Source organism: Hydra vulgaris, chromosome 06, assembly GCF_038396675.1.
Source record: "Hydra vulgaris chromosome 06, alternate assembly HydraT2T_AEP".
NCBI classification, from domain to species: domain Eukaryota; kingdom Metazoa; phylum Cnidaria; class Hydrozoa; order Anthoathecata; family Hydridae; genus Hydra; species Hydra vulgaris.
In genome coordinates this window covers 39,894,788-39,909,149 of record NC_088925.1, presented here as the reverse complement: position 1 = coordinate 39,909,149, position 14,362 = coordinate 39,894,788, and the positions used below count along the sequence as shown (strand labels likewise).

Genomic DNA, 14,362 nt, shown 5'->3' with positions numbered 1-14,362 from the left:
TTTTTATTTGAGGCTTGTACATTTATTTTTATATAAAAAAGATATAAAAGTTCGCCATACGCCGCCATCGGAGGCCAAAACTGGCTTTAAAAAATTTGCCCAAAACGCTATTCAGTTATATTTTGAGATCAATGGTTTACGTACATAAAATACGAGTCAACCAAAAAAATAATAATACAAACAGATAACTAAATATTAAAAAAGACTTTCTTTCTAAGAAAGGCTTTTTCTATAATCTTAGTTCTCTTTGTTGATATTTTCTCGCTTAGATACTTTAGCTAATTATTAAAAAAGTTTAATATTTCAAAATGTAAATGTGAACATTTTAATACTTGGGTAACTACTAATTATTAAAAAAGGCTTTCTTTATCTTAGAAAGTCGTTTTTTTATCCACTTTAGCGCTTATAGAAATCTATAATTTCATTAACTCTCTTGAAATCTCCGTGTCAAGTCGCACGAAGGGGTAACAGCACTATAACTAGGCATACACGGCTTACATGCTCACTTACTTAAATTGATTTAACTCGACGTAAAGTGATTGGATGTCAAATATGTTTACATTTATAATGCAGAATTGCACTGTCAAATGTTTTTTTCAAACTATTGTAAGGATTCGATTTGAAAGGATTCGAATTAAAAAAGATTCGAAATCGAATCTTATATAGATTCGCGAACCTCAAAGATTCGCAGGGCCCTAGTGACACGATTATAAAAAGAATTCTTTTTATAATAGTGTCTTAAAAAATAACAAGATAAGTTATATTTAACACTTCTAAATGATTTAAACTCAGAAATTTACTTTATTAACAAAACTTATTGATAATATGCCTTCAGATGCTAAGTGGTTTCTGTTGCAAAAGATTTTTAATGCAACCATATGCTAAAAAAAATTTATTAAAAAACGCGAAAAGTTCCAATTAAGTTGCACTACTCAAATTTTTCAAGCTTAAAAAAATTTATAAATTCTTATATCAACCCATCCTAGCGTTAATATCTTGATAAATTTGAAAACAATCTTGATAAATTTGAAATGCTTTTTTTCTGAAAATTCAGAGAAAACTAAAATAACGTTATGTATATATCTTTCTTCTAATAATATTTATAATATACTTTATGTCAATTAAAGTAGACCCAAAATTAATAGTTTAACTGAACACGCAATATTTCAAATTACTTTAAAGTACTGCAACGTCTTTTGAAAAGTTCAAAAATACAAGTCGAAAGTTTTTAAGGATTTATGAAGGCGATATCACGCAATAAAAAAAGAATACATTTTAATGTTACATGAAAAATTATTTAAGTGTAAACAGTTTTTTTTACCTTTGTCATACTTAGTATGACAATGAACTGTGAAAAAGTAGTGATACAAATGTTCATTTTATATTTTTATAAAGCTTCAAATTTTATAACAAAACGTTTACTAGCGATACTGCTTTTTTTTAATCTCCCAATATAATGCGAATAAATTTAAGAAAACTTCTGATTGATTTAAAACCTATAACTTAATAAACTTTTTTATCTTCTTATTTTACGAAATTTTAATAACATACTTTTTAGACATTAATGAAAACGTAAGTTGGAAATACCACATTAAAGCTGTGAAAATGTTGTTGTTAAAAGTATAAAAAAGTTAAAAGCATTTTAAACATAGTTTTAAGCTAAACTAACCTAAACCAAATATAAACATAGCTTTAACAAACATATTCATTGCTTGGATGACGTCATAAACTGGAGGCGAGAAAAAAACTAAACTTGAAGCTTAATTTTCAATAAATAATTCTTAAATGATAAAAATGCATAAAAACATATTTAAATAAATGGTACTAGTTTTTGCATTTTTTTAATTAACCATATATGCATTTATCAATATCAATAATCTGAAAAGACCAAAACAAAAAAAAAAATTTAAACAACAAAAAAATACAACACCTTTCTGGAGAGTTGTAAAGTTTAAAAAAGTAACGATAAAAATAAACGTATTACATCTCTAAGAGCATTATAAACACTCTTTACAATATATTGGACACAGCCAAAAATTATAAGAAGTCAATGAATACCATTTCATCTTTGAAGCTACGTTATAAAAGATGATGATATAGTAAACTTTACATGTATATGTATATAATGAGATCATTATGAATGCACCATTATTTAAAATCCTATCAACTGTGACTTTTAAGGTTTTCTAATTCGAATCGGAATTATTTAATAAACTTATTCTAAAGATACAAAATTAACTTATAATGTGGTACCTACTCATTAATTCTAAAAATCAGGCAAGTACAACGAAAAAAATAAATGCAAAAAACAATAATCTATAAAACGCGGATTTCTTACTTGTTTTTTTGCATGACATAAATCAAACACTCATAATATAAAGATTCAAATATGGTATAAAAAGGCAATAACTAAGTTTATCAAGACACATGAAGATGCTTCGAGAAACATCAAGGTGTTTCAAGATATAAGATTCATAAAAATATTATTTTTTTGTCTTGGCAGCAGTGTAATCAATACTTTCAACTTCACCAACACGATTTAATACATCAGGAGCAGCATTGCATTGAAAACCCAACAAATTAGGATCAACTTTTTGCATCTTCTTCTTTTTCTTCGACTTTTTATCGTCAAAATCAGCTTGTTCTTCGTTGTTACTTTGCGTTTGATTTAATTGTAAAGGAACCGTTGGCTAAAAAGTGAATGAAAACAAAAAAAACTGAATAACTTAAATAAAATAAAAAAAAATAATGAAAAAGCATTAACGCAAATATAACAGAAATACAAATGTGAAACGCACGGAAAAATCAAACACACATAAATTAAGGTGACAAAAGATCATACAAAATTAAAACTATGCAAAAAAAAAAAAAAAAAAAAAAAAATTTTCAAGAATACTATATTGGTGTGTAGACTAAGCTACCTATTTGGCTCTAAAAGTACTGTATACTGCATGTATGTACGTGATCGGCGTTTGAACATACAATATCGATAATACATTTATTGTTAAATTTAAAAAAAAAAAAAAACTAAAATAAATGAGTGTCATTATTGTTTTAGAATAAAGGTTTTTAATTACAGTCGCTAAAAAAATTTTCAATTTAACAGTGAAATCCACCTTATACAATATGGTTTTATACCTATATTTTATAAAATAGTTTCAATCATATATACCTGTTAGTTAACTTGTCAAAAAAATGTTGTTGTTTTTTTTGAAATTTTTATAAAAAAACTTATTAAAACCAAGAGCTTACTAGACAAAAAAAACTTCATTGCCAAATACGACGTCCTGTATTTGGGAATTGATATTATCTAATACTTTAAAAGAAGGAAAGGAATTTTTATTTGTTTTCCTTCTTACTCCAAACCACTATTCCTGTTCATAACAATAATCAAAAGACTTTTTAAGAAGTTTTTTTTATTTGCTTGAAATAACAGAATATCGAATTTTAAGAATAATCATTTCAAAACGTGTCAAACTAGTGTAATTTTTTCATGAAAATAAAAATAATAAAGAGTAAAGGTGAAAATAAAATATTAGTCTTACCCAAAATAACCCTGTTTTAGAAACAATAGTTAGCAAAAAAAAAGTTCTAATCTTATGCTTTTATTTAATCAACGTCATTTGTCGATTGCTTCTTTTACCCTTTAGTATTTCATTAGTTTTAAACATTCAATTCTATTAAGGCATTCACATTTTTTTTAAAAAAACTAAAAAATAAAAAACACTGAATTGAAGAAGTTAATTTTTCAGCTCCTGCGAAATTTAGCATAATCAACTTTTTTACTAATTATGTTAAATACTTCTTAAATAGCAATACGAGAAATTAAATCAGAATTCTGAAATTATTATAATTTTTGCGGAAGCTCCAGAAATATATTATTGAGCTGGTAATATGTGAACTATTTACTAAAAATCATCATTTGAGGATGTAGTACTAACACTTCGCTGCTTCTGTTGTTGCCAAGTTTTCTTGCGTCTTTCCAGAAACTCCCTCACAAATTCTTTTTGTTCATTACAGTCACCAAGGTACGATCTCATGTAGTCATGTATCTGAGAAAATAAAAAATAAAATCATTTTGCAATATATATGCATGCATATATACACATAAACACATACAAATATATATATATATATATATATATATATATTATATATATATATATATATATATATATATATATAAACAAAAAAAAGCCGATAATTTTAAACAAATCCAATTGGTTGTTAGTGGCAAACCAAACAACTTTTTTTATTTATTGGTATTTAATTTATGCAAACAATGAATTCGTAAATAATGGCAAAATATTATAAACAACCGAAGCGTCTGTTAAGCTTGGTTTACAATAGTTGTAGAAATGTAGTACAAAAGGTGTACAACAAAAATTAATTATAAATGAAACATTTTCTTGCGTATGTTGCACAACTTAAGTCGGTTGTACAACAAAATTTATGTTGTAAAACAAAGGTTGCGGAAATAGAATCAAACCAATCTCGGCAACAATTGTTGTACAACATAAACGCACAACTGTTGCACAACATTTCTACAACTATTGGAAACCAAGCTTTATAACCATAGATCATCCAGGTCATATTTTAAAAATCGGAAAAATTGTTTGCGTAAAACATTTGGTAAAAATCCGGAATATATTTTCCTCTTAAATTTGCTTTTAGCTGAGTTGTTTCAAATTTTTTTTTAAATTTTTTATAATTTTTGTGTGAGAGATGAGTGAAGAAGCTTAAAAAACAAATATATTATAAAAATATATACCTAAACTTGCATGTATGGAAAACGTTTTGCATATCCGGAAAAACTAAAAGCTAAGAAAAATATCTGGAAAAAAGATAATCCCTGTATAACAGTTTTGCAGGAGATATATCAATATAATGTTTGTTTGACATAATTTATAAACCTAATTACAATTTAATACATTTGTGTTGGTATATTTTAAAAAAATATACTACTTTTAAAAGCAGTTGGAATGATTTATGTAAATCATTCCAATTATTAACTAAAATATATATTTCATTTTGCGCTGAGCTAACAACTAAAAGTATTTATCTTAATACATTACTGAAGCCATAATAGCTATTTGTATCGACTTAGTGTTCAAAGATATAATTGTTTTTATAACAAAAAGTTAAAGTAACTTATGTTACTTTTAAATTATTGTTATAAAAATTAAAGAAACCAAATGTCAATTAAAGTTTACTACTGATATAAAAACGAAAAATGAAAATGAAAGTAATTTGTTTATAAAGTTTACCGCCTCTGTTTTTTAATTGTTTACGCATTCTGAATGGGACGACTGAATAAGCACGAATTTTATAAGTGCGAACTGGCATAAGTGCTAAAGGCATAAGTGTGAACTGGCATATATGCGAATTGGCATAAGTGCGAACTGTTATAAGTGCCAAGCAGTTGAAAAACTGGCATAATTGCGAACTGGCATAAGTGTGTCGAATAAATTTACAAACACTGGCATGAGTTCGAACTGGCATAAGTGTGCCGAATAAATTTACAAACATTAGCATGAGTGCGAATTGGCATAAGTGTGAATCAACATAGGTGCGCCGAATAAAATTACAAATATTGGCTTAAGTGCAAATTGGTATTTAACAATATTATGTGAAAGACAAACTACAAATTATTTGAAAATGTATCCTGCATGGCAGAAAACTTGTTGTGTTCCATTAAATGCACATACAAACAAAATCACAAGTAAGAAGCCGTAAAATTTAAATATTTTATTATTATAGTTTTTAATTTTTTTTTTCCAAAACATAACAAAATAAAATTTTTGACAAATGTGCGATTATTTGTCAAAAAGATTACTACTGGGAAGAAACTCTGCAAACCTTGTAAACAAATGATTGCTACTGGGAAGAAACTCTGCAAACTTTGAAAACAAAAGATTGCTACTGGGAAGAAACTCTGCAAACCTTGTAATCAAAAGATTGCAAGAAGAGATTTTCTAAAAGTGGTATAAAGTCAGGGTGATGAGGATTTTGTAATAACATTCAAATTAAAAAAAAAAAGATCAACAAAGATATCCAAAACTTCATTATCTTCAAAAATTTAAGACATCAAAACTTAGTTTCATAAAGAAGGTGAAAAGCTGAATGCATTAATGAATGGCGAACAACATAACTAGAAAAATTTAAAGTCACCTCAAAGCTCTCTAAAAAATGTGTCATGGAAAAAAAAATAAAAAAAAAGACGAATTTTCTGTTTCAAAACAGAGATAATTCTCTGTTTTGAAAAAACTATTGTTCAACTTCTCACACAGGTACCAACAAGTTGGTTGATATCAGAAACATACACCAAGTTGGTTGATATCAGAAACATACATCAAGATTGATATCAGAAACATAGACCAAGCTGGTTGATATCAGATGTAAAAAACAACTTATTATTTCTATATTTTATAAAGGAGAATTTATTGTCTTACATAAAAATGTAGAAGATTCTGATTACATCTTTTGATTCTGAAAAATCTTATTTCTGCTCACAGTTGTCCAAAAAGGGGTCCTAACCTCTTTGGAAAGGACCCAAAAAATCCCTTGGAGGGGCGATTCTATAGGTTATAATGATCACTTTGAAGCAAAAATTAAAATCCTTTAACTACGCCCGCAGGAAAATATTACGTTTTTGCCTGATTGCACTAAGAAACGTAATTTTCAAAATGTGTTTCCACTGCTAAAAGTCACTAAAAAAACCGTTTGTTTTGTCTTAAATGTTACAAATATCTCTAAACAAGATTGAACTAACTTATTGTTTAACTTTTTTTTCCTTCTTTCTTAAAAATTCAAATTTAAAGGCAATAAAATTGAAATATGTTGGCGCCAAATTTTTGCCACTGAAATAATGTAAACAAATAAATTGGCATTTCTGTTAAAAACTAATTTGTCTTTGTCAAAAAATGCCCAATTCAGCAAAAACTCATGGTGATTGTAGAAAATCTGTTTGCTTTTTGTGTTTGAAGAAAAGTGATCGCATATTAACTAATTTTTTGATTGAAAGAGGCAAGAATATTTTTAAGTCTAATATTAACTTCAATGATGAGAAAATTCTAACTGGCATTTGCAATTCATGTTTAAGCAAACTACAACGACTTGATACTGCTAGTATTATTGGAAAGATACCAAACTTGTACAATTTCAATTTGATTATTATTAAGCCATCTACAAGGTATTCTGGTATAATCATGTATAAGTATGCCAGTGTATAATTTGTAGGGTAGCCAAATCAAAGCTCAAAGAAAATCTGCCACAGATTGAGCTTGATATATTGAATCAAAAAACAAGTCTATCCTGAAACTGACCGTATCAAAGCTTCCAGTCCCAAACCTTCATCATCACAGCCAGCTAAAAAAAGATACAGTATTTGTCAGTACTTGTAAAAGGACATCCACACTTTTGTACTATAGATACAAGGCGGAAAAATGTACAGAAACATACTGTAGATGACCATAAGTGTGAAGAACAGATAGCAGCTGATTTAATCTCTAAAAAAGATGCCTCTCCAGGAGGTACTGTCAAACTCAGTAGAGCAAGTGCAGGTAAATCTTTGAAAGTTCTGCCAGGACATTCAGCGAAGTACAAACAGCAACTATTTACTGCCAAAACACTGGTCCAAGTTCAAAACAATACAAATCTTTCCAATATTATTGTGAAATGACTTGCATCAGCAAACATGAAGCGAAAGCTTGACAACATCTAGAAATAATTAGCAGATTTTTTTCATGTCAAATGTTGCCATTCCAGACAAAGAAATAAAAAAGCAAGTTCGACAAATTGTTCACTGCAAGTACTTGAATGCCTTAATCAACCATATTCTCTCAGTAAGAGGACATACATCACATCATTTAGTTAAACTTGGAATTGATGGAGGTGGTTCATTCTTGAAAATTATCCTCAGCGTAATTGACACATATTCCAATCAAAGTTATACTTAAAGACCATGTCTACAATCAAGTTCTTCTGCCCAGGATGGTGGTGTAAAAAAACAGCTGATTGTTGCTGCAGCAGAAGGTATTCCTGAAACATATGAAAATTTTAGGACAATATTAAGCCTCATATAAATAGAAGATGTCTTACATAATTTCATGAGACATGAAAGTAGTCAACATTTTATGTGGTATCCAGTTTCACTCTAGCAAACATCCATACTGCTGGTGTGATGTCAAGTCTGACAACCTTACAAACTCTGGCCAATCAAGAATATTTAGTTCTTTATGCAACAGCTATGCTGGATTCATCTCTTCAGATGCAAAACTACAATTGGATAAGAATTATTCAAATGTTGTCCATCCTCCATTAATTAACCCCTACAGGTACTCTGATCTTATTCTTGATGTAATTCCATGGAACTCCATCTTTTTCTTGGAATCTTCCACCATATTTTCAAGCAACTCCTTGAAATATGAGATCAAGCACAAGAATGCCCAAATCTCTTTGCACCTTCAAATGCAAGCACATCATGGGGGACAGTTCAATAAAAATGAATGCAACAAACTGTTGAAGAATGTTGACATTCTTCAGGTTGACATTCTTGCCCAAAAGAATGTCAACATTGCTTCAATCTGTTAAAAAAGCTTGTTTTGGAAAGATCTTGGATGCAGGAATCTGTCAAAATATTTCAGAATTCAAGCATTCTTACCTAGCTCTTGGAATTTTAATTACTCCCAAAGCACATGCAATTTTTCATCACATTAAGGAGTTTGCTGAACAAAATGAAACTGGGCTCTGAGTTTTCAGTGAGCAAACCACTGAATCGATGCGTACCAAATTCAAGATCCACTGGCAAGTTTTGTTATTGATCTTAACAGCAAATATATAAAATTAAATTGTTGTGGATTAAAAACTCTCAGGAGAAAAATCTCAGTCAGAGTATATTTTTGTGTGTAATACTTTTTTTTATTTTTGTCACAAGATCTACAGTTTCGATATCAAAAGAATATCTACAGGGCATTTCCATTTCTGTGTGTGATTTTTCTTTTTTCTTTGTTTTAGCAATTAAAAGGACTTTATGCATTATGCATACTATTTTGATTTTCCTAAAGAACAATTATAACAAAAATATTTTTATCATATTTCAGGCTACCTGAATAAATTAAATAAACATATTTTTATAAGTTTTTTTTTAGCGTAATAATATCGCTACATTTTGAAAAATATACAATACTTTCAAAACGCCATACTCTAGCTAGAAATAATTAATGACTGCCATTTCTCATCAAAAATATATTAAATATGAGTGGTAGAATTATAATATTTCACTTGAAACACTCACAAGCAATTTATTTTCATAAAAATAACATGAAATTAAAAAAATTTGCAATATCCATGCGTGACTTCTGTGTGTAATCATTTATGAACTGCATTTAAATGATTGCTGTGACTTTATGATTCTTAGTGCAATTCTGTAACTTTCTGGAAATCTTTACTAATGTTTAAATATTATTAAAAAAAAAAAGGATACAGCTAAAACTTATATTTTCGGAGGAATTAAAGTTCATTTATCTAGTAACTAAAATTGAAGTTTTTCTGTTCTGTGCGTGATTCCACTTCAAACTCAATTTATTCTTTGTTAATATTACTAATGTATACCATTTTTTGTTTAGAAAATATTTATATCGATTAGAATTAATTGAGAGTAAATTGAAGATCGCCAGTTTTATTTTTATGAAAATAATAGGAAAAACATATACAAGTTTCCATGCGTGATTTTTTGGAAATGCCCTACAGCTTCAAATTTGTATTGGTTTAAGCTACTTTGTAATTCAGTGTATATATATTTAGAAATATATGTGCATCTTTTTGAAAAAAGTTGTTTTAAATAATGCCATGCTTAAGCATAAAATTTTAATATCAATTTCTTTTGATTTTTTATCCTACCAAAAAATCAAAAGAAATTTGATATCTATATTGTATATTGATATACTAGTATTGGAATGTATATACAAATATTCTTTATTAAAACATAATTTTGAATCTAAGGGAAATTTGTTTGTGGTATTTGTAAAATTTAAGGAAAAAAAAGCGTTTTTTTGATTTTTTGGCTGTGCTAACACTTTTTGATAATAAAGGTTTATGGTGTATTTAGGCAGAAACTTTAAATGTAATTTTCTCCTGCAGACATAAAAGCTTTTATTTTTTTCTTTAAAGTGATCCCTACTACCTATAGAATCACCCCTCCAAGGACTTTTTGGGTAATTTCTGAAGAGGTTGGGACCTCTTCAGAAATTACCCAAAAAATTGTTTCAAGTTATAAAGCTTAAAATTTAAACTTTATAACTTGAAACAATCTCTTGCTTTGTTGATCATTAAATTTCTTTAATGCATCTTAGACATCATTTCTTTAATGCGTCTTAAATACCATTATAGAAAGCTAATAACTACACAATAATCTTCACAATAATTTACGTAAATATTTTCTTGTGTTCTCTATAACTTATAATATCTTTATTAAAACTTTCTTGTGCCTCAAAACAAAAAAATAAAATAAAAACCAGGTGGAGAAATATGAATTAGCATTTATTAACACTTTTAGGCAAGTGGAACCATGGATACAGAAAAATATAACTCTACTTTATTTTTAAATTTATCAGTGTTATATTTCAATCATAAAACACAAAGTTTAAGTTAAAAAAATGTTTCAAGAAATGTTATATTCTCATATAGAGTAAGTATATATATGTGACTGATATCTGATACCAGCTGACAATATTAGATATCATATGATGATCTGATATCATAATTTAATGACTTGATACCATCTGACATTATTTGCACTTTATAGAACATAAGCTTAAGTTTTTTTTACTCTTTTTCAAGAACCTGTTTGAATTGTACAAAACTTGCACCTAAAAATTTTTTTGTTTTAAATTTTTGAATAACATTAACAATAAACTAGTTATTAAATAAACAATTTATTAAAATAGTGTTATAAGCAAACAGCAAGTAAACAAAATAAAACATTTAGCAAGTTTAATCAGTTTTAACCAAAACCAGTCTTACCCGTTGTAGTTGTTTAGTGTTTTTAATACAAAGAATTGAAAAGAACTTCATGGAACCAATGTTTTTATTTTAAATGATTTATTTTTAAAGTTTGAGTTATTTAAAGTAGAATATAGGTCATTGTTTTATTTAGCACATTTTTGGTGAGAAAAAAAAATATCCATACCAATCAAAGTTTAAATTCTGATTAAACTTCTAATAAACTTCCAAGCATCACAAAAGTAATGCTCCACCTTGTCTTGGATGTGGTTTAAAAAAGATTTTTCAACCACATGCAAGCACAAAAAAAAAAAAAATTTTTTTGTTCATTTGATGTTTAGGCTTAGTGCTGCAACCAATTATTCATCAAGCTTAACGAATAAGCTTAAAATTTTTTTTAGAGGTTTCAGAAATATTTTTCTTCAAAAGTTTGAAAACTAAATATGATAACAATTTTTTTAAAAATGCATTAAAAAAAAAAATTATTGCAAAATATTAATCAAATTAATCAAGGTATTTTTTGTAATTACTACCCTATAACTAATATTTGTCCCATCCATTATATTACAAATAATATCAATCTATCCAGGCATTGAAAATATTTTCAAAGTTTTTTTTATACATTAAGTTTATACTTTGAAAAGCGTATTTTTAAATCTGGTTGTTTTCTTTATTAACTTTATTAATGAGCTAACCAACATTTTCATAAATAAACTTATGAGGTTGCTAGGCAACATTTTCATAAATAAGATTAAGAGGTTGCTAACCAACATTTTTATAAATAAGTGTTTCAAATAGTGATGGACTGAAATTTGGTCTGATTCTGGTTCCAGCCACAAATCTGACAGGATTTTTTGGTTCCTGTTCTAGCTAAGATTTTGGTTCTGAATGGAATTTGTTTTAAAATGCTATTGAAAATAGATATCATAAAGCTCTATTTAGCATTGCATTGTTATCATCATTTAAAAAAAAAAATATATATTTTTTTTAATTAAATAAGCTTGAGAATTTATTGAAATAAGATTTGGCTTTGTTTAAAAACTCAATAATTTTTTTGTTTAAATTAATATTCATATTTTGTAATGGTTTTTATTGCTATTATTTAAAAGATAACAACAGTATGTTGTTATGTTAACTTAATAGATATACATTAAATATCACAATTATATAAAAAAACTTCTATCTCATTTTATATAATCTATCAAGTGTAAAATTATCTGTTCAACCAACTCTTTTTAAGTGTTTTTAATTGCATTCATGCACAAACTTTCCTGTTCAATGTCCAATTGAACAACTACTTCAATTGGACAAATTTGTTAATGATTGCCCGAAGAGAAATTTGTTTTATCTAATTTACAACTTTAAAAAACTATATTTATTACTGATTTTCGGTTCCAGTTTTGGTTCCTGTTCTCGTGTGAGTTTATTTTCAATTCTGGTTTAGGTTATGAATAATAAAATATGTAGTTTTTGATTCGGTTCCAACAAAATATCCTTTTCAGTCAATCATTAGTTTTAAAAATCACCCTCTTACATACTGGATCAAAGTAAATATAATGAGATCAATAATATATAGTATACAAAAATTATATTTATATTTTTCAAAAGATGACCTTGGTTATTTAAATAACATTAAAAAAAAAAAAAAAAAAACACATCCACTTTAATTGCACAACCAGATAAGGTCTTAGGCTATTATAAATTTTGTTTATATAATGTACTTAATGTAAAAATAATTAGTAACTTAATTTTAAATAATTTATTTCAATCTACATTAAAACAAACAATTATAACTGATTTATTACAATATAATTTTAAAAAAATGGCAAAAAAAAAAAAACATATGGCAAAATCAATTTAGTTTCCTAAAATAACTACAAAATTGGTTCTGAAACACTTTTCTACTTAAAATTATGCATAACAAAGATTATACAAATTAAAACTTATAATAAAAAAAAAAATCAAAGATTATAAAAATTAAATAAAATTAAAAATTATGCATAACAAATTTAAGGTCTGCAATATAAACAATGTACTTACTATAAAATACAATTAAAAAAATAAAAATGTTATAGTTACCTCATAAGGGGATTCAATATCTTGTAAAAATGAAACAACAGTTGGTACTAAACAAAACCAAAACATTTGTGAAAATTTGTTTAATGGTCACACAGAAGCATCTTGAGGGAAAAATGAAGTAAACAAGGATTAACAATAAATCCTTATTTACTTTTAGTCCAGACAAAAATGAAAGCCAATAGAAGAGTTATATATAAAATTATTGTTGTTATTATTGTGAATTACCATTGCAAAATAAAACAAACATAAATAATAGAGCATAGGAAAAGAAAAAAAAACTTGTTTTTCTATCAACTTAATTTATTTTGCAAAAGATAACAAACATCTTAGAATTGCCTCTATTATTACTGACATAGAGATTTAGCACCAATAACAAATTTACCCTGTAAGATAAACATCAGCTTGCTAGTTAAACTGTACCCCACAATTTATACTTGGTTTAAAATGCAGTCAATAAGACATCAATATAAATAACTAAAAACCAACAATACCCTAATTTGACAGTGCCAATACTTTTGTCGAAATAATATGGTAAAGAAGAGTTTTAAATGCAAAACTTCATTACTTTTTTTTCTGTTATTGACAACAGTCATACAAAATCAAAGCAAAACATTTGTTAAAGTTTTAAATTTCATTTACATTCATTTTATTTATTCATTAAATTTCGTTTTAAAATAAAATTGTATTCTGTGTCTGTTATAGATAAAAATCAATTATAATATTATTTATATACTAGCTGATCTGACCCATAAAAATATGGGTCTTTGTAAGTCTATTCCACACTAACCTTTTCTATACTTTTTCCTTACATATATCCTAGCTTTCCGGGCCTATAAAATACGAGTCTTAACCAAACCTACCATTTATATACTTATCTATTCCATATCTGTCGTTTCTATACCTATTATTTGTTTGCAAAAAAAAATTAACATGCATACTTTTTCCGCATACCTAGAGCTTATAAGAGATTTATAATAAGGTTTGTTTTTCTCCTCTTAAACACACATCATTGATAGCTTAGCTGTTTAGTGTGCTGTCATCAGTGTTTTGGGGGATTAAAGACCTACCCTTATAAATTTTGAATATTTTTCAATCTTGTATTTATAGTAAATATTTATAGCAAAATTATTTTATAGCTTTATTTATAGCAATATTTATAGCAAAATAAAACGCTAAGGGATCGTCCATAAACTACACAACGCTAAACTTATTTTTAAAAAAGAAGAAGGAGATCTTAAGTTCTTTTAGGTGGCGATTTTCATTAAAGTTAATGAGCAATCTT

The 14,362-nt window shown here is 27.0% G+C and overlaps 1 protein-coding gene across 5 annotated transcripts in view; it reads right to left on the bottom strand.

Annotated features, from left to right (window-relative positions):
* Nucleotides 1-1,931: 1,931 nt before the first annotated feature.
* The window catches only part of LOC101238576 (GRB10-interacting GYF protein 2), an 83,938-nt gene continuing 71,507 nt past the window's right edge, over nucleotides 1,932-14,362 (bottom strand). For 3 of the 5 annotated variants that reach the window (XM_065800116.1, XM_065800117.1, XM_065800121.1), the window contains 3 exons: nucleotides 13,081-13,127; nucleotides 3,942-4,052; nucleotides 1,932-2,690 (listed from right to left, as the gene is read on the bottom strand). In XM_065800116.1, coding sequence (XP_065656188.1) covers nucleotides 2,484-2,690; nucleotides 3,942-4,052; nucleotides 13,081-13,127 — 365 coding nt within the window. In that variant the 3' untranslated portion in view covers nucleotides 1,932-2,483. Of the gene's footprint in view, nucleotides 2,691-3,909; nucleotides 4,053-13,080; nucleotides 13,128-14,362 lie in introns of all 5 variants that reach the window. The other 2 variants (XM_065800118.1, XM_065800119.1) reach the window with 1 other exon arrangement.